This window comes from Pollachius pollachius (assembly GCF_949987615.1).
Source record: "Pollachius pollachius genome assembly, chromosome: 1".
Classification (NCBI taxonomy): Eukaryota; Metazoa; Chordata; class Actinopteri; order Gadiformes; family Gadidae; genus Pollachius; species Pollachius pollachius.
The window spans coordinates 42,581,787-42,607,048 of NC_136934.1; the positions used below are offsets into that span (position 1 = coordinate 42,581,787).

The 25,262-nt window shown below is 46.1% G+C and overlaps 1 protein-coding gene across 1 annotated transcript in view; it reads right to left on the bottom strand.

Moving 5' to 3' along the window:
- Positions 1-25,262, bottom strand: part of adgrb1a (adhesion G protein-coupled receptor B1a) — a gene marked incomplete at both ends in the record, with an annotated part of 52,612 nt that overhangs the window by 9,762 nt on the left and 17,588 nt on the right. The window contains 22 exons of the mRNA XM_079747676.1: positions 956-1,041; positions 1,756-1,822; positions 2,217-2,286; positions 2,432-2,582; positions 3,513-3,615; positions 4,199-4,302; positions 8,012-8,138; positions 12,685-12,728; positions 12,922-13,024; positions 14,128-14,203; positions 17,249-17,392; positions 18,214-18,322; positions 18,831-18,899; positions 19,033-19,227; positions 19,615-19,721; positions 19,804-19,905; positions 20,038-20,202; positions 20,738-20,902; positions 21,686-21,865; positions 22,611-22,781; positions 23,522-23,626; positions 24,460-24,630. Of these exons, the coding sequence (XP_079603802.1) occupies positions 956-1,041; positions 1,756-1,822; positions 2,217-2,286; positions 2,432-2,582; positions 3,513-3,615; positions 4,199-4,302; positions 8,012-8,138; positions 12,685-12,728; positions 12,922-13,024; positions 14,128-14,203; positions 17,249-17,392; positions 18,214-18,322; positions 18,831-18,899; positions 19,033-19,227; positions 19,615-19,721; positions 19,804-19,905; positions 20,038-20,202; positions 20,738-20,902; positions 21,686-21,865; positions 22,611-22,781; positions 23,522-23,626; positions 24,460-24,630 (2,614 nt within the window). The remainder of the gene's footprint in view (positions 1-955; positions 1,042-1,755; positions 1,823-2,216; positions 2,287-2,431; positions 2,583-3,512; positions 3,616-4,198; positions 4,303-8,011; positions 8,139-12,684; positions 12,729-12,921; positions 13,025-14,127; positions 14,204-17,248; positions 17,393-18,213; positions 18,323-18,830; positions 18,900-19,032; positions 19,228-19,614; positions 19,722-19,803; positions 19,906-20,037; positions 20,203-20,737; positions 20,903-21,685; positions 21,866-22,610; positions 22,782-23,521; positions 23,627-24,459; positions 24,631-25,262) is intronic.

Below are 25,262 nucleotides of genomic sequence, written 5' to 3' on the forward strand. Positions count from 1 at the left end.
CTACTGCCACTCTTCGCTCTGTTATTAGGACTAAACTCGGCCATGCAGCACCGACAATGTTGTAGTTACTCCAGTAATGATTTTATGCTGATTGTCCTCACCTTGCACATGTGAGTCACAATGGGTAAAAGCATTTACTAAATTGCTACATGTAAATCTAAAGGTCTTTTTGAAAACAGTATAACCCTTAATTGACTATATCTGGCAAGAGAGGAAACTAATGAAAGGCTGAGCGGTCTGAGAGCCTGATGCCATAGTGTGTATTTATATATATATATTTGTTTACCCACAGAGTGAAAATGGATAATACAAACTATATGCTTGGTTAGAAGTGACCCTGCTTCCATTTGCACTAAACGTCCAAACAGGAATAACACAACAACAAAGACAAAGGAGAAAAAGAAACAAATAAATAAATACATAAAATCACATTAAAAGCAACCCCCGCAAATCAATACGAGCTGGAGGAATGTGTAACCAAACACTGACTCCCAAAACAAAGTTAAAACTCACAAAGAACTAAAAAACAAAACAACAGGAAAATTAACTCAGGAGGGTGAGATGACTGATCATTGGGTCAATCGTGTAGCAGGACCAGTAACCAGACGCTCTTTTATCGGACTGATAGCATTCCTTTTTTCATTTTACTAGTACCCTTTTTCGGGGCCCAGGACCCTGCAAAGCCAATTCCATTGATCTTAATCGAGATACATTTTTTAAAATGGAAATAATTACTTCTCATCCCGTTGTGGAACTAGATCAAAATTGCCCATATTTAAGTGGTTGCAATTTCCTGTGAGTTATTTCTTGATGGTCTTGAACACAAGATAATTTTGCTCTGGTTCTGAGCTCCGGATATCATTCCAGACAAATCCTCTTCCCCCCCACCCCCGCTCCCGGACATCAGGCTGGTTATAGGTCCATAATCAGAATGGATGAGTGGTATATCGCATACCCCGCCCTCTCCTTCAGTTTCATATCAGTAATGCCGTCTTTGGACACCAGTTTGTTAAAAACCAGAATCCCGATCACCATGTTAACCTGGGAAGAAAGAGGAGAGACGTTGTGGTTAAGGAGGAACACAATTCCTAATGCCATCCAGAAATTGATGGCAACGGCCACTGATTAAATGTAACATGCATGGGAGTTATTCATTCAAATTGGTGGCTGCGTTTAGATGCTAAATACCACCAACTAAAATAGCATGGTTATACACATTAAGCATTTAATGAAGTGGAATAGAAAACAATCAAGGAGGAATTCACAACCAACGGGATGGCTTGTACTTTCTGAACACGGAGTGAAATGAGGAAACAATCCTATTTGAGCTCAGCGTAGTTTAGTTACATCTCACAGTAGTAATTATATTCGTCCAACACAAAGACATTCTGCCCTGGCAAACCTCAGTGATGACATTTAATTAATCCTAGCGGTCAAATAGGTGACCCTATTACAGTTACTGACTCATCGCCATAATTAGCTTTATAAATACCTTTACATATTTACACCTTGCTATCAGGGGTCCACAATGGCCAGGATAAAATAAAACAATATGATGGCTTGATGACTTTACATGATCAGCCGTTGCCTTTGAAAAGTATCGCCTGATGCTTGAAGATAGGCGTCAAGTTAAGACAAGTTTGTCTGTTGGCTTGGCTCTGAGCTCTTTAAAAGCAAGCAGAGTTTTAAAGATGTGAAGGGAAGAGCAGAGGGATAGGGCTTCCTCGGGTGGGCAGTGTCAGAGAGAGGAAGTACCAAGACTACAGCGGCCGCAGGTCCCACAAAGGCATAGAGCAGGCCACCTTCCAGGGAGAGCCAGCAACTAAGAGAGGGAGAGAGGGTGGTGGAGAGAGTGATGGTGAGAGAGAAAAACAGGGAGAACGTAAGAATCAAAGGCAAGGGCTAAAGCTGTATAGCACAGGGGCAAAGGGAGGTGAGGTTTGTGTCTGATGAAGTTAGGAGGATTAAATGAAATTGAACACGGACGCAATCACTGCACGGCACTCAGGGTTGACAGCGCCAGAGAGAGTAGGAGGTAGGAACGACCTCAGAGCCATGGGAAGCCGAAGGGTGAATGACCCTCCGCGCATGTGTTCCCAACCCCTGGTAACCCTCCCATTTATGTATCGTATTTTTATACCAAACCGAGGAGTTTACCCAACGCAGTATGGGCAAGCCAACAACCCGCAGAGTACAACAAAGTCAGAGCTACTCACTAGTTGGGCGTTCCATATCCCTTGGCCTTGGTGAAGCCGACGGAGATGGCGACCACTAGGGCAGGGAGACCTGGGGGTTGGGGGAGGATTGACACACACACACACAAGCTGCTACATTAGCCATGATGCACCCAGACAGGTAACGGTGTTTGATGGACAAGAGAACACGAGACACACGGACAGTTAGAAAGGCTGCCGGCCCCCCTCACACCCACCCCAGCCGAGGCACAGGAAGCGCTTGCGTATGATGCGGTTCCTCAAGCGGCCCGTGACCGCCATGTAGGACTGCCACGCCTCCGTCAGCACCCAGCAGAAGGAGGACAGGAAGAAGAAGTGGAGGAACGCAGCCACAAGGGTGCACAACACCTGGGGAGAGAGAGAGTCAAAAAGAGTAAGAGAGAGAGAGGCATGAAGAGTGAGAGAGTCAAGGACGAAAAAGAAAGACAAAAAGGGTGAGAGATGGGGGAATTAATAATAATTAAATATTGGCTTCAAATAAGATATTATTACAGATTTTTTTTTGTATATTCATATATTTCTGGGCGTACGTTCTAAGTGGTTGGCCAGTTCATGTGGTAAGCCAGTTCAGTTCAGTTGTTTCTACCTATTTCAGTTTTTTAGCTACCTATTTTATTTTATAGTAATTTATCATTTTATCTTTTTTTACTTATATACGTTCTGATTAAATTATTTTTACTTTGCGTTCACTCTGTAAAGTATCTTTGAGTATTTAGAAAAGTCCAATATAAGTTTAATGTATTATTATTTATGTGATGTAGACTCTGTTATGGACTCCCCGGGTTGTGGACTGTTTCCTGTCTGCAGACCATTTTGATATAGAAATTAAGCCTTTTTCTTTACTTCCATAAAATTCAAATATGTTTTGTTGTCATTTTGACTGAATATTTATATTTTACCTTATCAAATGTAACTCAGTGTCTTTACCCAACCTAAAGTTTTCGCACTCTGCGCCGATGGTCTGAATAAAAGTATTTTGGAGCCTATTAATATGCAGTTTGTGTTAGCTAAATGTAATGCACGTCTCAACAGCCATATTTTGTTAGGCCAAAAATGGATCAGATATCAAGGAACGTTGTAAGCGCTCTTGGTTGTGGTGGATAGATGCGTGATACATAACTGACAATTATGTCAGTTATGTATCACGTTTATCAGTGAGAGTTTGACTTGGCACAATAGTTATACATGTGGTGCTCTAACTGTTCGAGAACTGTAAAACTGTTACACGATGGGCAAACAACAAACCACGTGGAATACCTATAGAGGTCCAGTGTTCACCTTGTTGCGTGTCTGGGTCTGACCAATGAGAATCAGGGCGTTGGAGGAGATGATTGACAAACAGAAGTTGATGAGGATCACCGAGCGTTCAGAGCGAATATACCTTCAGAAAAAGGGTAGAGAATATAATTATAAAAAAAATTACAATAGCACATGTTAATATTACAAGTAAAGCTCCACATTACTAGCGATGCCACAGAGGACATTTCACATGCAACTAGGATTCAATATGGGGCAGGCCAGTCCCATGACCAGGGTGTTGGGTGTGACCCCAAGGTGAAAGGTTCAGGCTATTGAACCCCTATGTCTGCAATCTATCCCTAGGCATCGTTGAGCCAGATGCGTAACCCTTACCTCATCATTAATGACAAATGAAAAGTAAAATCACTGAAAGGATCACTTTGGATAAAGTCTCTCCCGCACAAAGCACACAGAGTGATTTTGATTCATATTTGAAGCACGTCCCAAAAAAAGAAACTAGAATCCCGTTGTTCAAACAGAGCAAAGCAAACAGAGCAGCAATGTAGCAGGGCTGTACTATTCTTCTCGCTTTTGTACAGGACTCAAGCCTATTATGGACACGCAATTCCCAAAACATGATGACGGGTGTGTCCGGTGCTTTGCAGACCCTCAATAATCGGGGTCGTCTCCGTGGTCGTACTGGTGCATGCGTTGTGGGAGCCTACCTCCAGACAGACACGTAGATGATGATGAGCAGCAGCAGAGTGAGGGAGGACACCCCACAGCCGACAATCAGCGTGACGGACGGGAGCTGCGTTTTATCCATGTTCTGGAGGAAAGGCACACACAGGCAGGGTTGAATATTCAGGGCTCGTAGTGGTGTGATATTCACACAAAAGGTATTCTGCCCTCACGCCCACTGGCATGTGCGTGTGTGTGCTTAAAGACACAGATACACGCCGGTGCGCGTGGCTAACAGACAGGCTGTTGTTTAGGTCTAGTCAATGGAGAGCAAGGTGACTTCAAGGTGAATGGAAACAGAATTTTACAAGAATACGAAAAAAATACACACCTCACCCCCTGGGCATTAGCATACACCACCTACAGTACGGTTAGGTCCACAGAATTTTGCATATGAACGCCTCATATTCCGTATGTACGCAGATCTCTAATAAAGCAACACAAAGAATGATTTCCTAGTCCTGTGAGCGTTCTCTCCATACTACTGCAGCCATTGTCTTCATCGCTATGGCAACAGTGCAATATGGCAGCAGTTCCTGCAGCAGCTATCACACTGGCACCATGGCGCATTTGTCTTGCGTTTTATATCTGGGTCGCACTTGTATAATTACTGTACATGTGTACACACGGACGAACGCACACACGTACATGTTTAGCCAGCCATGCGAAATACTGCATATAGCCCTGTCTAATGAAGCTGGAGATCAGCATAGTAAGGCTAAAGACTGATAAACGTTAGCATGAACAATCTGAGCTAGCATATATGCTAGCTCACATGTCAGGCCAGGGCACAGTGGCAACACCTCCAAAGCCTCAGACATGTTTGCTGCAAATAAAAGGTATATGAAACTGCTTATTTTAAAAGACGAGTTGATGCCTGAGAGTGAAAGACAGATTGAAATCAGATTTGTTTTTAGGTTTTTATCCCAATGTAAAAAAAAAAAGAAAGTAATCTCTGTGTTTCCGATCTGTTCCATCCCAGGTGTTTGAGTGGGGGAGCGACGGTCCGCTGAGATGATGTGGAAGTGTCTGCTGAGATGATATTTTATGGGGGGGAAGGGGAGACGCGTGGGAGTGAGGGAGGTACGAGGAACAGGGTGACATGAGGGAGTCTCTCCACGTGGACCCCTCAAGCCGCAGATAATTGGCTGAGTTTATAGCCTGTCTTGTCTGCAGGTTTGATGTGTGTGCCGAGGCCAAGTTAATTAAATCCCCCTGATTAATCTACACTGCAGCGAGTTCCCCTCCCCCCTCCCGCTCTAAAAGCAAAGCAGTTCGGGTGGGTGGGGGTTAGATTATCAGTTCAGTGGAACGGAAAGTCGCTGCTCACACAGAAAACATTTCCTGCTCCTTAGGGCTTGACTACCTATATAGGACTCTACTCTCCCTTTTCTCTTTCGGTTTCTCTGTCTCTCTCTCTCTCTCTCTGTATCTCATTCTCTATGTCTCTGTCTCTCTCGATGGAGACCGATCGTCCCTAGCAAGGACTGCAGGTGTTACTCGATGCACCCCTCCTCCTCCCCCTCCCCACCCACAAAACACCCCCCCCCCCATATTGGGAACCAAGCACAACCGTCAACCGCAGTTTTTTTCTCCATCCCTTTTCCCTGTATCATTTCTCTTGCAAAACTAGCCAACCGACGGTGCTTTCCAAAGCACTTGCTTTGTTCCCCCGTCTGCAGACGCCTGATTGAATTTCATAAAGCCTGCAGCAGAATCAAGATTGTGTGTTGGGTGGAACAGCCAAGGTGGCGGAAGGATATATATATATATATATGTTAAAAAAAAAAAAAAAAGCACAAGAGCAGAAGAAGAGACAGATTAGAGTGTGACGATGTATTGCGGAAGCGGCGCAGGGGGGAAATTATGCGAGGAGTTGACTGAGATGTGGAGGGATACAAAGGGATGAGAGAGAGAGCGAGAGGGAGAGAGAGGGAGAAGGGCAGATAGAGGGTGGGTGTTTGTCATGCTAGGGCTGTCGATGGCTAGCTGCAGACGTACAGAGGAGGAAGCCAGGCCCGGTTAGAAGCCATCATGGAGTTGCAAAAGGAATAATTAGCATTGCTAACCATGGCCATAGCAAACCAACATCACAGTGTGTTTGTGGGGGGAGAGAGAACTGGCCTTTTCCATTTCTCTTTTTCTCTTTCTCTTTTTTTCCCCCCATCGTTGGCATGGGGAGCAAGTCAAGCTGCCACCATTTTGCTTCCCTCTGGGCATGTGAAAGCTCCAGACTGCGACAGTGCTGAGAACGGCCTGTCGTCTGCCCAGGTAGAGAGAGACAGTGGCTACAGGCAGAGTCAGAGCGGGCTGGCTTCCAACAAGAAGCGGTAGCCATCGTGCTCACTACTATTAGCACACATGCTGCTAGGCTAGGGGTGATGGGCTCGAAACTCATATGGCACGCGTTGCCCCCCCCCCCCCCCCCCGAGCTCCATGTTAGCGGCAGTGTTCCATACATCTGAGGTTGTACATGTGTATGTTAGAAAACAAGCTAGACAGAGCAAACATCATGCGGCATGTTGGAATGCACCCATTTAATATGGTTCCACTCGCACAAAAGCCTTCCATTGGCTGACTAATCTTGGCTTTAGGATACTAGGATACGCAACAGAGAGCAAGATGTTCAAACACACATACACACACACACATGCACACATATTCAATCACTCACACATTTACAAACACATACACACACACACATACACACACATACAAAGCACAAACCGAAAAAAATAAACATACCATGGTCTGCTCAAACCAAACCTTAATTGGCTACCTATGTAAGTTTCCATCCATGTATTGTTGGTGAAGCTGGGCAGTGGGTTAGTTAGTGGGATGCCTCATCTCCTATATCTTTTTCTTGAAACAATGCAAGCGACTTTTCTGCTTTGCGTCGGCTACGTCTTTAAGAGGGCCCTGAGTGCCTATGCTGTTACCAGGGCAACAAACAAACTGCATCCGAAGCAATTTCCAGTCTAATAATAACTAATCACACAGAAAAAATCACCAAAAGACCCTGCCCTTTTCCCAGTAGAAACTGGGAAAACATACTTGAATCAGTGGAATTCATCAGTGATGTCCATGTCCTTTATCACACATTCTCTCATGGTGCACAGCACAGCAGAAACCACCATCTGAGGTTATATCAGAAATACTGCTATGCTGCCCCAATTTGCAATTTCTGATTTGCATGTCTGCATAGTGTAGGCCCCTAGCCCCAGAGACGTGGAAAACACAAGGAGCGACGCTTTGATTGGCATCGTTGCAATTTAGATTTGAACATCAGTTTGTTAATCAATTGTGGTGCACATATGTCTTACTATTAGACATGAGAGATGATGTGCGATTCCTCACACGGCACCCACATTACAATCCTATTTACCATGATGTAATGTATGCAAATCAACACATCTGTCGGTAAACATCCTGTGCGGTGTGCGGTTGAAATGCAGAGGTGACCAACAGCCCGGTGTGGCTTGCTTTGCTGAACAAACGTCAACCTATTCGGGATATATATATGCATTATTTTTTTGAATATGCCCATACGCTTTATTAGTGAAGACACCGAGCTGGCTATATACAGTGGTGCCATGTCGAGGGGGAGAGAGAGAGAGAGAGATGGAGCAGGAGAGAGGAGGGAGGGGGAGGGAGGGAGCGAGGGATCTGTTGATATGTTACAATGACGCCCTTTTCATAAAACCTGACAGATACATTCACCTAACTCGCAAAACACATTGTTTCGGATACATCAATGTCCAAAAAAAAATAGGTAGGGAGGTGTCGGTGGGACTTACCATGTCAGGATTTAGCCGTGCTAAAATGGCGAAGGTGGACAGTCTGTCACACACGCATTTGGTTCTGAATGAGTCGACGAGCACGGCTCTGCAGCCCTTGGCAGACCACGATCCGAGCAGCGAGGAGCTGCGGAACAGAGAGAGAGAGAGAGAGAGAGAGAGAGAGAGGACGATGCAGCGGTGAATAAAAGCCGCAAAGATATTCAAATCCCCCCACGTTAGAGCTAACTATGAAGCCCTAATCCACGTTACATCTTCGCCGGTCGCGAGCAGAGGCGCAGAACGCAGCGAACGCGGTGATGAACGGTCTCTGTGGCGGGGCGCTGCACAGCTTTCTGCCTGGCCACATTATTATTCCGATAGAGTGGAAACTGAAATATCCCCGAAAATACGTGTGAAAAAAACTAATGGTAACAAATATATCGAACGCAATTCTTTCAATAGATCTAATACTCGAAACTAACAATTTCATAAAATAATCGGTGTCGTTAATTGGCGCGTTTTTTTTTTTTTTAATTAGGCAACCATATTTGAATCGTTAATTATCCTATAGGCTTCTCCGTAACGACAGCGACTGCGTCTCAATAAACGATTTGAGGACCGCGTGGCTCACTGCCACTTACAGTGAGCAAATAAAACGAAATAATAAACCACTTTATACCTCATTTATAGACCCAGACAATATGTCAAATGACCCATTGAATTGGCATTACGATTGAAACACACACACACACATATATATACACACACACCTATATATATATACATATATGTGTGTGTGTGTGTGTGTGTGTGTGTGTGTGTGTGTGTGTGTGTGTTTCTAAGGCACTAAAAATAGCAGTGCTTAGAATAATATTCATCATTCCTGGAGTTTTGAAATCAATAGATTGGATTTTCATCCGCAGGCCTTCCAACCAACTTAAGTACAAAGCCAAGAGCTTTTGCTCTGTGCAACTTGTGCAAAGTACACAGCTGTCAGAGCACAATCCATTAAAATAATAATTTGAGCAAAGATGACACTGTTCAATGCCTTTTCCCCTCGTTTTTGACACCTTCTCGTAGCTAGGTTGTATGTACATAGCCTACACAATAAAACACATTTTAAGCTCTTAATCAGACACTTATTTTTTTATCACAACTGCACACAACAGCCCTATCTTCCAGTTAAATAGTTGAGTCATGGCCGCAGGTTGTGACATCTTGACTTATCCTTCAACCAATTAATTTCCTATAAACTCTCCCCAATGTATTTTGCATGAGATTTCTTACACATTAATGCTACAATATGATACTTTCTACAGGTCATCCATCTACAGAATAATATCAAACACACTAAAATGTCTCAGAAGAGAAAAAATAAGTTAGCCTTCTGGAAACCCATGTAGCAGCTTGTATAGCACAAGGGCAGCATGTACAGTACAAATCGTTTTCAGGAATGCCTTCAAAGTATCGCACCACAACGCACACAGGCCCTAAAGGAAAATGTCAAAATAAATAAAACAAAACAACTTAAAACCATCATTGGTACTTGCGGACCAAGGTCTCAAGTTGTTCACAGACAGTTAAAGTGTCTTAACAGTATTTCTCCCAAACAAATTATCGCTCTGCTTTCAGTAGACTTTAAGCCTACCGCCAGTGCCGAAACCAAACAGGATTACCCAAAGTGCATCTGGATGACAAATGCTGAAGGGCAACTTGGGCATGAGAAAATCAAGAGAGAGCAGGGAGCAAAATTGCCACCCAGAAAAAAAAGGATAGATGTATGAGAATGTGTGGTGTGGTGGTGTGGGTTGTGGTGGTGCTTGTGGTGGGGGTGGTGGTGGTGGAGCAGGGTGGGGACAGGTTTAGAGCAGAGGCTGCATGGCCTCTGGAGAAGGGTTCGCTGCTGACCCTAGCACATCACTTCTGAAAGAAATCCAATATATTACAACTCAGCGCTGTCTCTCTCTGTGGATGACACGGTTGGACCTCTCACTCCATCTCCCTCTCTCTCTCTCTGTCTCTCTCTCCTCTCTCTCACACACACACACACACACATGCTCGACTCGAGCAAACACGCATGCCCACAGACAGACTTGGCCACAGCCTCTAGACTAGATGGTTCATTATGTGGCGGTCCAGCAGCCCTGCATGGGAGAGCCTTCCCAGCCAGAAACAGTGCCATGAAGTAAAAGCCCTGCAGCAATGGAGGCGAAGTCCTGAGTGCATACCCCCCCCCCCCCCCCCCCCCACTGCTCCAAGGAATACGATAATCACTTTTAGTTAATTTTGCATGGATTATAATCTGATCATGTTCCGTTTATTATATACACTATCAGTTGATCAGTTGACTTTTTGTTCTACTTGATTACTTGTCTTCAAAATGTCTTCAAAAGGATTTAAGTTGGATGGATTTCATTTTCTTTTCCTTAAGACACGACCAGCTTTTACACAAATGCATATATATTTAACACCGGAAATGTGACTCACACACAAACACAATAATACACAGGCATGCACACACACACACACACAAATAAACGCACACTTGGTCGTTTTGTTGTGATAGAAAAGCAGAGAGAGAGAGAGAGAGAGAGAGAGAAGGAGAGAGAGGAAGAGAGAGACACTGAGGGGTTAAATTATTGATTTTCTTCTCAGTTGAAGGGTGGCCCCTTCAACAACCCTCCACACATCTCTTATCAGCAGGACAGGGGCGCCTCCCTCCAATTCTAATTTCTCCCCCAAAATATTAACTCATTTATCACACACTCCACGCCTTCCTCCCCCTTACAGCTTCGGCTCCCTTCACAGCCCTGCTGGTACTGATGAGATGCCAGGGCTGAGGGAGTAGCGCTGGTACTGATGAGATTCCACCTACCACTTGGGGAACAGATTCCTCTCCCATTCCATTGTTGCCTTGTTTCTTTTTTCCTCTTTTTTTATTTCTCTGATTTTAGCATGCCCATCTTTCTTTACTTATCTCTATAGCTCATGGCTTCTTTCCATACCACTCGTCTCTCTCTCTCTCCCCCTCTCTTAAAAGCCCTGTTCATACCTTGCAATGCGTGCTGTTCAAGCACTAAAGGGATTAAGTCAAGCCTGCCATTAGCACAAGTCCTCAACAAACAAGGGACACTCAAGATCTATCTTAGCTCACCTGCTTGCTCTGCAAACGACAACAAACGACAAACGCCGTTGCACTAAACCTTACTGCTTGGTTTAGTGCAACGGCGGCACTCAACCAAAGCACTACAACAACATTAGCTTCAATGATGTAACACTGATTCATTTCAGATGTGGGCTAGTTTGTTTAAATGTTTTTATTTGTGCGTGTGTTATTGTAATAATTAGCATGAACTTTGTGCATGCATATGCAGTCACAGTCTGGTGCTCCGCACTCTGAATGTGGTTGGCTGAGCATCACTGCATATTTATAGTCATTGTGATAAGATCCCCCAGGAAGTATTTTAATGTTGAACTTTCAGACTGTGCTCCTCTGATCTTCCGTTCCACCATTCACTTGCTTTAGTCTGACTGTGCGTCCTCACAACCACCATCCCGAACCCCCTAGCTCTCTCTCTGCGTTTTTCCGTTTCCCTGCATTTCTCAAGCGAAAACTTTTTTCCCTCCCTCACTTCTTTTTTTAATCCTCAGACTGAGGCAAAGAGCGTTGTGCTCTTCATCTCTGTAACAACAAGTGTACGCACCCATCTAAATGCAAATGTCCAACCTGCACTGCAATATGGCCATGGGCACGAGATGTTTGTTATTTGTAGTTTCTTTATTTTTTATCTTGCTCTCACACTTGAATATGCACACAACCTCCTTACCTCTGTGTTTAAATAAACAAGCAACTTTGAGGAGCAAGGTGGTTTCAAAAGGGTGCTACAAAATTGGGGTCCCTACCAAGCGCTCAAATTAAAAATTGTTTCCCCCTTGCTCTTCTCCACTTGTCCTCCCCCCTTGCCTTGCTTTTCTGGGCAAGGATTCTCTCTCTCTATCCTTCTCTCTCTCTCTCTTTCTCTCGCTCTCGCTCTCGCTCTTTCTCTCTCTCTCGCCACCTCTCGGCCTGTATCTCTCTACCGCTCTTATCACTCCGTTTTGTACCCCGCTCCAAGCTCCCTTACATTTTGACGTGTGGCGGTGAGTGTCATGCGTGGGCCTGGAGATCCAGGGGGTAAAGGAGCGTTGAGCGACACTTCTCATTTTCCACATGGTGCATCGTTGTCAGTGAGGTGTGAGAGCCGACTTTCATGGCGTACCGTGCGCAGCCACACACAACGCGGACACGCTCTGCACTTTTAGGCAACAGGGGGGGGGGAGGCCTTGGTAGAGTTTGTCAGCTTAAAGAAGACGGAGGCTAGACGGACATGAAAATAGGCGGCAGAACGCTTTGTAATCTCTGAAGCTGTGTCTGTTTAGCTGCATGAATGATGACACTAAAACAGAGGAACGTTGGTCCATCACACACAGACACACACTGAAACTCAGACTCAACCACAAACACACACACACACACACACACAAACACACACACACACACACACACACACACACACACAATGAAGGGTTTGGTATTCTATTAAGTTGTATTTGTTATTTTACTTTCTTTTCTTTTCGCTACCGCAGCCACAAGGTCAAGAATCGAGCGCCTGTTTGGATGATCGAATGCACTAAGAGGCAGACTGCCTTACCTGTCACTCTCATCCCACGATATGCAGGTCTGGTTGGTGGTTCCCTGGCCGGGTTGGGAACAGAGACAGCATTAGTTTGAAATGTGTTGATTAAAAAAAACAACAAATAAATAAAACATGTCCACAGTAATATCTGCAAAGCACATTGACTCAAGAGCGACCAAAGTGAAATGCAATTGGAAGTATTAGTTGTATAGTTTGGCTTGGCCGGAGGGGGTATTTTGGAAAGTAGCTCACGTTGTAAAGGTGAGAGAATTCCACTTCCACAGGAAGTGAGAGCGATGCCGGTGTTGGCTTGATGGTCACAGACACAATTTTGGAGTTAACCACGGTGTTGTTTCTGGGGAGGACAAAAAAAGAGCCAACTGATTAAAAATTTCACACAATCAAACAGCTTCTTTTAAAAGTGTCGCCGTTTCCATGCAACTATAAGCTAAAATCCCCTAACTGAAGATTTCATCCAAGACAACAGCTCATGCTATTGTCAGAAACGTATATAGACATTTTAACATTTGAAAGGTTCTGCTTAGTATGCATTACAATTTCCTATTTTACAGATACTATCAATCATGTTAAATTGGACCAGGTGGTAGAAGCCATGGAGTGAAATCATCAAATGCATCTTAAATTACTGCACAACAAAATCCTACTGTAGGACTGTTTACACCCTTTGTCCTTGTGCCTTCTCAGTTACATTGTACCCTGTATTCACCATCACCCGCAAACAACCAGAGTACCACAATCATTCAACTTAAACATTACTGTCACCTTGTCTCCTTCCTAAAGACCATCCTTTTTAGAGAGAGAGAGAGAGAGAGAGAGAGAGAGAGAGAGAGAGAGAGAGAGAGAGAGAGAGAGAGAGAGAGAGAGAGAGAGAGAGAGAGAGAGAGAGAGAGAGAGAGAGAGAGAGAGAGAGAGAGAGAGAGAGAGAGAGAGAGAGAGAGAGAAAGGTGTCTAGTGGTATGGAAAGAAGCCATAATAACCCCTCCTGTAAAAGAACACACCAGGAGAGCTGGATACTAGGATGTGGGAGGACACTTCTCTCTCTCCCTCTCTTCCCTCCCATCATATGTTTTACTGGATCATTATGCAGCATAACCAGATTACCATAATGGAGTGCTGCTTACTCCCAACATCCACAGCCCTGCATAATAGATAGGAGTCTGCATCTGTGTGTGTGTGTGTGTGTGTGCGCAAACAAAAATAGCACATGCATGGCTGCCCTTATCCATAAACACAACCGCAAACATCAAAACAGAAACAAGCAAAACACAAGAAATGGTACAATAGGAAACTCTTCCTAGGAAGATAATGCCTCTAAAATAAGGGTCAAGAATAGTTCAATGAACTCGCTTCACGGTGTGAAGCACGGCGGTAAAGAGGGACAGAGCATGATGTGCATGCTTTTGCATGAATCCCTCGTTTGAAGTACAACGTCCTTACCTCTGCAGCGACAGAATGCTCCCCAGGTTTCTGTACAGAACGATGCCGCTCACAAAGGTTGACGAGCCAACCGAATCTTTAACAGAGGAAAAGACAGTAAGCCCACACTGGAAGGCACATGCCAACATTCACCAAGAAGCATCCACACGAAAGCAGGACAGCATTGGCCAGTGAACAAGGTGGTCAGACCACCAAGCATCAGGCCAACCAGCCCGAGCCCTGTTACAGCAGCGGCGTGGAGAAGAGAGATACCCCTGGCTTTCAGAGCTCCGGGTTGACCCGACAGAGATGGCCCGCTTTTCCCCAAACTGTGGAGGGAGTAGGAAAAACATAAAGATAACACTAGCCCTGCTTGTGTCTTTCTCTTTCCTCCTCCTCCCCCTTCTTCTTCTCCTCACCCTCCTCCTCTATTCCAGCCCCAAGAGGTTTTCCTACTGGAGCTGGCCTACATGACTAGTCAGCTATAAACACTGTCTCACACTCTGTGTCACTGCTGCAGTTGTGCTCGCACACACACACACACACACACGCGCACACGCACACATGCACACACACACACACACACACACACACACACACACGCACACACACACACGCACACACACACACGTATACACATACACACAAACGCACTCATGCAAAAGAAGTCCCTCATGATGTGCAGACGCAATATGCATGCGTTATCTGAGATGTCCATGGGTGTTTTTCATGACATAGTCATAGCAGACATCATTTCATCTACGCAACTCTCACAGGTTCCCCCCATCCTCCCACCCACTACCGGGAAGAGTTGAGAGGAGGAAAAGCAAAGAAAGTGGCGTTTGTCACATGTAATGGACTGTCCGAACCCCCCCCCCCCCCCCCCCACTAGAAAAAGACCAGAGGCAAGGTGATGCCAGGGAAGGACGGCAGGGCGGGAACCAGGGGCAAAGGGGAGCAAGGGCCCCGTTGGCCGTCATCATGCCCCCAGATGATCACCACAGGGCTCCGTCTGCTGCTCCCTCTGAAGATGTTGCAGCCTCCCGACACTCTCCTCCGCGGAGCAACCAGACAGCCTTAAATTGCTCCGGGGCAGTGTGAATGCTGCTAGCAGCCTATGAGTTCCCCATGGCTGAGGTGCACTACAGAGGAGAATCACTTTGTGTGTGTGTGTGTGTCTGTGTGTGTGTGTGTGTGTGTGTGTGTGTGTGTGTGTGTGTGTGTGTGCGTGTGTGTGTGTGTGTGAAGGTAACTGTCTTTGTGTGTGAGTGGGTGTGGGTTATGTAGTCTGTGTATGTTTGCGTGTGCATGTTGGTGTGTGTGTGGTTGGGTGTGTGTATGGATGTGTGTGTGTGTGTTTCTGTGTGGTTTAGCGTACTCTTGAGTCACTGTGCACTGGCTGAAGCCAACTGCTGGGCTCCACCAGATCTTACATAACACAAACATAATAAAATGAATGAGCCTTGTGGTGGTTGTTGAATAAGGAGATACAATCATACCAATACGCAGGTTAGATGTACTCATAACATCTAACCCATACAAACCACAATTCTAAATGTAGGCCTAAATATTTGTTCTTATCTTGGAATTAAGAAAAGTAAGTAAAGTTCATTGAAGTACCATTGTGTACATTATTGACACAATCACTAGATTTAGTAAGTGAATGTACCATATATAACATATGGCAAACCTATCATGCAATTTAGTTGACACATTGCAGAAAGCAATGATCTTACCCAAACACATTCTTTTTGCCCCATCCCTGTTGACTGCTGATTTACCAATATGTCACAGTGAGGCTTAGTCAATGTTTATGTCAGGGGAAGCACATATGTAAAGTAGATATATTGTGTTGATTGGACATTAAGTATTTGGCTAAGCATATCCATGTGTGTATGTGTGTGCAAGTGTGCGTGTGCATGTGTATCAATCAAATTGAATGGAAACATGTTCAGCCAATGCCGCGCTGACCGTCAGGTGTCATCAGGTGTCAGTGTTAAATATCTATTTGTGTGTTCGCCGGATGACGGCCGGCGCTACCAAGCCAACCGTTTCAACACACACACAGCTCCGAGAGTGCACTCATGCATGAACTTCTGCCCCAGTGGTCTCTCTCTATCGTGCTCTACCAAGGATGTTTGCCTGAATTCCATTATCCAGCGCTTACAGAACGGACAGCCCGAGTGCCATTTGAGCCCCTGGAGCCCGGCGGGTCTGTACAATGCGTCAGGCAGGCGAGTGATAAGCTTGACAGGCTGCTTATGTCTCCGCAGCAACAGAGACGATTCTCCCAGCTGGGAGGAAAATGGAAGCTAATTGCCACTGATTGGCGCCTGTTGACTCCTGATTAGGAGTGACGGGCTAATTATCATGTGGCATAGGTGAGAGGGGCCGCCCGGGGCTGTGAGAATCATCCCAGGTGCCAAACAATCCGCCGGTAAACACTCGGAACTAGGGTGCAATAGCCTACTTTAGTTTGTTTTGTCTTTTCTCTCGGGTCCCACATATTGTCTGAGGCCAACTTCTGTGACCAGGTTTTGAATTCTGTCCTGTAGTCTAGTCTGGGGGTGATGATGATGATGGACTCCAAGACCAGAAGGGTTGTTGGCCCGATCTCCAATGTCCCCAGGCTACCTGTTGGCATCACTGTGCAAGATACGTAGCTCTTCTACTTAAAGGTGCTGTCGGTGGGATTTAAGAGCTGCAATTTGCGTGTAATTAGTTTGAAATGGCATAGCCATCCGTCAGCTATTAGTGAGTGAAATGCTCTGTGATAATATCTTTTTCAAGTTAACTGTGCCTGCCTCTGTATGAGCTCATTTAGATTAAAGACCGATCTTGGCTCATTTCTGACCCATCAGGGCATCTCTTCCCTGATTGGTTTGGGGAAATCCATCTCACCTGTCAATCACAGGTGCGGTAATGCGGTACTACATTATAGCGATATGCAGAAGACATTTTCTTTCAAAAATTGCAATCTTCTGCTCTTTTTCCTCTTTTCTGCTCGTTCTGTTTACAACCTGACTCCTAAATCCTACCTATGCAGCCGGGTTCCTAAATACAAATCACTTTAAGTCACTTCAGATAACAGTGTCTGCTCAATGACTCAGTTGGCAGAAGTAAGCAGTGGTGCTGAACCCACCTGGCTTTCCGTTGGACAGAATATTCTTGGAGATGGTGACTCTGTCCTCTGAGCTGCGTGCCCAGTCCACCATGCCCCTCCAGCCCTTCATGGGGAAGCTGATGTCCGCATTGCCCATCACCGGGCGCTTGTGGATGCTCAGCACTGTGGTAGAGAGACAGGTTCCAGAGAGACATAGAAATTATTTTCAGTGTTTCATTCACTACTAGTCATACTGTGTATAAAGATACGTGCACCCTCTTGTTATAAATGTTCTGTTTTTCAATTGCTAATGCTGTACAGTTTTTCCCCGCTGTATTTTGTTATCTTAGAGATAGACTAGACAGATAGGTAGATATATAGATAGACAGATAAATGGTCAGATGGATGCATGAATAGATCCGATGTGATCGGGACAGATGTTTGCCAGGCCTCTGTGCATGCAGTGTGTGGGTGTGTGTTTTTTACAAAGTTAACAAAGGGACTCGGAGGTCAAATGCTGGTACACCCGCATTTGACAGCGTGGGTGGTTAGTTGGCTCCAGACAAGCGAACTGGCATAGCTATTAATAGGCCATCAGTCCCCCATTACCCGTCGCTGTCAGTATCTGTCTACCTACTCAAACCCAACACTGTTTATCTCCATGCCAGCAAGGTCAGTCAAATCAACTGTGCTCACAACAAACTTTATTTTTCCTTGGTTGTACTCAGGTAGTCTAGTCTAGTCAATCTAGTCATTGTGAATCAATAAGCAGTCACATGCCCAAGAAATTGTCAATTCATATCCATCCTTTGCCATGGCAATAGCCTCTAGGCAGTATTGCGTCATGCATATGTGTATCTCGGATATTTCACATGTAACATATTCCGAATGAAAAAAAACATGAATAGGGCAGAACCTTCCATATAAAAGGTAAAACAGGTAAAGCAGGGCAGCCTTTATTATAATATAATAATAATAAATACTGTGATTAGAAGACAGCCCACCTAGGTTTTCGGTGACCTCGTACATGTCCTGGAAGTCGTTCATCCTCAGGCCGATGACGTCCACAAAGTCCTCGATCAGACGAAAGAGCTCCTTGATGTTGGGACCAAGCTGGAACAGATTGGAGTATTTTTGGGTTCTTTGGTAAAAACCCTTAACTACCACGAGATCTTGGTTAACACACAGACTCATTCTTCTAATTGTGTCATTCTGTTTCCAATTATGGCCAGGAAACCAGTCCTGTGGCGGCCCCTTTGGTTTAGTTAAATTTAATAAATGATTTCATTCATTATTGTTCTTGATAGATGACAATGCATCAACTATGTTCCCAGATGCATCGTTTGTCCTGACGTGGCTCCTGAGCCAGTCAGCGGACACACACTTTACCAAGGCAAGCATTGGCAAACAGCAAGCTAGAGCATGATCACTATGGGCTGCTGAATAAATTCATTAAGTAATTAAGCATGCTACACCAGCCGGATCGCTTTACCGATGGCTTTATAAGGATCTTAATTTAAATAATCTTTTATTTTTTATTTGTACCCCCATTTACTTAGGCACACACCGAGGACATTCTGAACCTTCGTCTAAGCGTGTGAGAGGTGTATAGCGCTCTCACCAGCTGTGCCTCTTCCCATCTCTCCCGGTTCTCCTCCATAAGCAGGTTACTAACGGACTGGACAAAGTTCTGAAAAGCAACACAACTGATCAGGCATGGTCGGGTGGTGAGTGGACTTAGGAGACATAAAGCGCAGTTCACTGAAATCTGAATGTAAATAATGGTCATAATATCTTCTGTTCTCTCGGTCCTGCACACCTACCCGCATGTCAGCGGTGGTGGGGCTGTAGTAGGCCCTTCGGAAGATCTCGGTCATGTTCTTCAAGACGTCTACTATGGCCAGCAGGTCACCACTGTAGCTGGTCCCGTCACTGGATGTCACCCTCAGCTTAGTCATCACCTCTGAAACTCCATCTCCCACGAGGCCCCGCTGTGCCTTTGACAAGTGTTCTCGAGTCTGGCAGAAGGGAGCAGGATCAATTAGCCTTTAGGATCATCCCTCCGGGGGGACACCAATGGGCTTGCTGAGGGCTCATTTTACAGCTTTGTTTCAACTTATGAGCAAAAATCTTCGTCTTTTTTGTTGCTGCATTTCCCTTGAGAGAATCCGGAGCTATAGCAATGTCAGCATAATAAAAAGCCATTTGAAAATAATAACCTCCTGTTGAGGTTTTCAAAAACCAACTGTAACAGAACTGGTGTTCTCCCAAATAGCCTGCTGTGCTATTCATATGAGAACAATCAAGCCAGCTCAACAATTACGTATATAACACGGACACTTAATGACTCATTTCATTGTTGAGTCACCTGCCTCACACATGCCAGAACCCCTCTCCCTCCTTACCAGAGTTTGAATGCTACGGTAATCATTCGATATGCACTTCATAAAAGTCGGATTCTCCCAGTAGGCGATGCCTTCCTCGTCGAGCGAGCAACGGCGCAAGATGAGTCCTGTAGGGAGATGACGACAAGTGTTTAGAGCAGAGGTCGCTCTTCTGCTGGGGGACATAACAGAGGGCCGGTGGTCACTCACCCATCGCGTTGGGCGGGCAGCGAACCGCGGCGGTCTCACCGGCGGTGGTCATCTTCCACACCACGTTGGAGAAGTTGTCCTCCCCGCATATCTCATGAGGTTCTACATGCGGAACGGGTGAGAGGGGATGCAGAGGATCCATACTTTAAAATTCTCTCCCTTTCCAACATCGCATCTGTCCGTCTGTCCCCCCCCCCCCCCCCCCACCACACAGTGACTCAGCAGGGGTCCTACCAGGGCACCTCTTCTCGTTGCACTTCCGGATCTCCTCCTGCTCCCCGGGGCAGGGCTGACCCCCGAAGATTGGCCCTGAGCAGACCCTCTGTCTCTGCTGGCTCCCGCCCCCGCACGTCTTAGAACAGCCGGTCCACAAGGTCCACGGCTGCCATTTTCCGTCCACTGTAACCAGAGGCCATATGTTGTGATTATACGTCATGAATGTACAAGTTTGAGGCAAGGCAAGGTAATTTATATAGCAGTAATCAAAGTAATGCAATGTTCAACCAAATAACCCCCCCCCAAAAAAAACGAGAAATGGATTAAATAAATATAGCCAGTTGATATATATTCATCACATATGGATCAGACATATAAATACCCCTACCTGCATACAAACTTAAACCTATAAAAGAAAGCAGCAGTGAAAATAAACATTTTGAGCCTACACTTAAAAGTGGACAAAATTGGGGCTCGTCTCTAGCTTTCAGGGAGTCTGTTCTAGCTGGTTGCAGCAGAGAGACCACCTAACCATGTCCTAACCCTCCTGACCATCAGCCATTTCCATATGACCCTAATGGCCTGGAGGGACTGTGTTTCACGAGCATGTCATTCATGTATTTCCCAGAACCTGGATTGATTTGTAGCTAAGCGATTTTAAAATCAATTCTCAGGGAATTCGAAAAGCAGGTCTGTCTTCGCCGCGCTCCCTCATTACCTGGACAGTCGCCAAGGAAGCAGTCCACTGTCTCCAGCCAGCCTCCGTGGCACTCGGACCCCCCGTAGGAGGGCCCGTTGCACTCCCGCGTGCGCTGGGTGGTCCCGTTGGAGCAGGTCATGGAGCAGGAGCTCCAACTGGACCACTCGTTCCACACGCCATCCACTGAGGAGGCACAGGGTTGAAAGGAGACAAAGATTTACCGCATAGCGAGCCAAGGAGGCATGGTGCATTATTCACGTGGGGGGTATTCCAACTGATGAACTCTCCATTTGAATTAGCTGATTTGCCCACCAGAGGGGAAAGATACAACTTGCAATGTAATTGCTCTATTATACAAGACCTGATGCAATCAAACATAAACAGTTGGATGGATGGAGTATGGATTTGTTTTATGTGATATGTGTCGATATGGTATGTACTGTTTTAATGTGACTGTGGTCAAAAGCACATTTCTGCCCCAGGCTGGACAATAAAGTCGTATTCTATTATATTCTAGCTGTTGTAATCCCTGGTGTGTTGGCTGTTTGGAAGGACACGTTTCTTGACCTTTTAGCACATTGTGCGTTTTTAGTTTTTTGTATCCCTTTTTGAAACATTCTCTGCGTGAGATTTTAGTTTGAAAGGGTGTAGTCCAAATATAAACTTAGAATATAGTCTTAAAAGAAATCAGTCATAACGATTTAAGAAAAACACTTTTGTCTTTAATATGAATTCACAATAGGAAACTCCTTTCATAATGCCTCTCAGCTCATTTCACAACGCCACTCTACCTCACTGTGCCTTGCCCAACAATGAAAAGTACAAATCAAATTACATTAATGAATATTAATGTAACCTCAAAATCTCTAAAAAAAACGTAGTACAAAACGTGTGTCAAGCTGTGTGGCATGAAAAAGACAGATTATGAACCCGATTCTCAAAATCGCGAAGAAAGTTCTTCCTTACCTGGACAAACCGCAATGTTGCAGAACTTGTTCTGTTTGTCCGGTCCTGGACAGGGGTCTCCCCCAAACTGTGGGGGCTTACAGGAGCGTGTGCGTTCCCGGTGGCCCCGGCCACAGGTGGAGGAGCACAGGCTCCAGGGTGACCACTCATCCCAGACTCCGTGCACTGCAATCAGAGCGGCTAGGGTATGATTTATAGACAGAAAGACACAGACGAAGCTGCGAGGCAGCGATGCACAGCCTTCACCATGCTGGTTGTTTGTACAGGAGGCTCAGAGGTCGCCACAGCGGCCTCAGCGCGCTCTGTATGTGTTCCGTGCTCAAACTCAACTAGGGCCGCTTTATTGCCCTAGCGTGCAGTATATATGTATGTGTTCTCTGTGTGTTCGTGTGGCTGGGATCCCCTCGGGGCGATCCTTCACACTGCTACTCACCTCTCATGGTCGACGAGCAGGGCGCTGCTGCTCAAACACGGCGTTTGATACTTAGCAAGCCTTCCCCACAAGGCAGAATAAAAATGTTCAGCGCAGTGAAAAGATCTCGGGCACGGGGCATTGCTCTCTGATCAACAAAGAAGCGGGGAGCTTAATCGAAAACGGCCTGTCACTGCCCCTGGTCCTGTGGTGGTTTGGCAATCTGATGTCTGGTAGGAGCCTCTTCCCCTGCTGTTTGAGATGTCGTAAGCACACCGCAAAGTGCGTGCGTGTGTGTGTTGGGGCGAGGTAACTGTTCATCAGACAGTGTGGCGAGAGGTTCAGGGGAGTCTCAATGTTGTGGGGGAGACGACTGTGGGGGCTGTTGCCGATAGGGCAAGTGCCGGGAGAAAGCTGGTCAGACGGAGGAAGGCGCCGGGGGGGGGGGGGGGGTTGTGGTTGCCAGGAGGGAGTGGAGTTGTGGGAGGGGGGGCCCTCACTAGACTGCCTTACCTGGACAAACAGCCGAGTTGTTGCAGGGTCTCTGCTCCCGCAACGGCCCACTACACTGGGTGATGTAGGAGGAGGAGACGCAGAAACGCGTGCGGCTCTGCCAGCCCTCCCCACAAGTGGCCGAGCACACGCTCCATGCCGACCACTCCTCCCCCGAGGAGGGTGAGTCTACTGGGGAGGGAGGGTGGGTCAGGGAGAGTGGGGGATCACAGGGGAGGGAGGCAAGGGAAAAAACAAAAAGGGAAAGGGAGCCAAAGCCGAATTAGCATGCAGGACAGGAACCTCCCCAAGCCCCCGTCCAACTCTGCCATTGGCTGAAAGATGAGATGGTCGTGGCTTGATGAAGGGCAGGTTGTGTTTCTGATTGTGTGCTTCGTTTTGTGTGGCTTCGGGGGTCTCCCGCGTCATATCCTTTGCATCGACTTCAAAGGGAAGTCGATGCCACCTGCCTTGGGATATGTCAGTTCAATCTACCAACGGCCATGATTGCCAGGGATGCACCAGGTTGGGTTTGGCCAATCGGGGAGAAAATGGGGCCAATCACTTCTATCCAATAATTGAATGTCAAGATTGCATACTCGACATAGATGATTTGTCGACTTGCAACAGAAGGATGTAGGGGAAGGGGAACTCCGTATGGAATCAGGATACACAATTAGGGTATGAACTTATTTCATGACCTCATTCAAAACGATACAGCTTTACAACGATTCAGTCAGGGTCCATGTTGGAATTAATCCCCGCAGGCACTCTCACTTTTTTCCAGAGGGGGGGGGACGTTTTTGAAAGATGTGCATGTCAAGATGATCTTTTGTGGTTTACCTAGGCTGTCGGTACCGCTGTGCTACCAAGCGTGAACCCCAGCTGGGCGAGGTGACTGATGCTCCCTCCCTGCTTCCCGTTTGTCTTACCTGTCTGTGGGCTCTGCTGTCCACCCCGCACCTTGTCTGCTTCATCACGCTTGCGGTTGTCCACCGAGCGCAGGGACTGGCTGCGAGAGAGCTGACGGGTTTTACCTAAAAGGGGGTAGTTGGGGAAGATGGGGATCGGGGGAAGAGGGTGTGTGTGGTGGTGGTGGGCGAGGCCGGGGTAGGGGGATGAGAGTTAGAAACCTCCGGGGCCTCAGTTGAGTCATGCAGAGCATAATTTCAATGCAGGGGACTCCCCGACGACAAGATGGGTCAGGCAGGGATGCATCAGCCAGACTTGGGAAGTTTGGTGTTGAAAATTGTGTTGCGCTGTGCGTTGTTTCTCAACATCTGCCAGTGTTTTGTGGTTTGTAGCGTTTGCATTTTGTAATTATGTTTCTGTCCCAAAAGAAAAAAAATGGATCTGCTCTATTTGGGTAATTGCTCACAACAGAAAACGTTAATGTAACATATGATAGCTGTAATTACTGCTTGCTAAATGCCGGATAACAAATTACCGGATAATCTACAGGGAAGCTAATCCACTATTTTATATGAATGTTCATTCTTCATTCTTTCATTCTGTAATGCCTGGTATTCTCCAGTGTTCCAGATCCTGGTCTATCAAGACCATTTGGTTCATCATGTGTTAATGATGTCATGCCAAAGTCTCCTTCCCAACATGCACTCTTTCTGCGGAAGACAATGACTGAGGGTGGTACAGCGGGGGGGGGTTACACACGTACCAACAATGGAAAACAAACACACACATCTTAAACTAGGTATGTGGATGCACAGTAAAAAGCATGCACAGAAATAACACATACAGATATACACACACACACACACAAACACACAGTCCCACAGACCGACATACTGACACAGAGCAGACAGACACACAGCGTACAGACAGACACGAAGACAGACAGAGCTCTACAGACCGAGTGCCCCCGTGCAGGCCTGGGTGTTCCTGCAGGGCCGGCCCTCCTCCAGCACGCCCTCACACAGGTAGGACTCTTCTGGGGGAGAACGACACGTTCTGCTCCTGGTCTGGACCCCCCCTCCACAATCACTGCTGCACTCAGCCCACTGTCCCCACACGCTCCATCCTTCTGGGGGACCAACACACACACACACACACACACACACACACACACACACACACACACACACACACACACACACACACACACGCAGAGGCACATGCACACACAAACACACACACAAACAAACACACACACACACACACACACACACATTGTTAGCGGTGTTCCACCCATTGTTCCCCTGTCATTAGGAAACGGAGGCGTGATAAATGCTGTCATATCTCAGAGGCGCCCTGTCCAGCCATTTTGATTTAATGCCCTCCATTAAGATGAGCTCAGATAGGGAAGGAACAGCATGAAGAGGTTATAAATGTCTCTCTCTCTCGCTCTCTCTCTCTCTCTCTCTCTCTCTCTCTCTCTCTCTCTCTCTCTCTCTCTCCCTTGCTCCCTCAATCACAGACACTGTATCACTCTCCCTTTCTCTCTCTCCATTTTTTCGACTCTGCAGGTGAAGACAAAATATGTATAAAAGTTTTTCTCAATCGTTTAAACACGTTTTCTGAAACTATAGCTCAATTTCTCAAAACCCTAAACACAAACCTGGGAAGAGTTAATCATTTTGTCAAAACTACTTTGTAGCAGTAATAGCTATCAAATGAATATCGCTTAGAGAGCATCAATTACACACTGGTGTGATC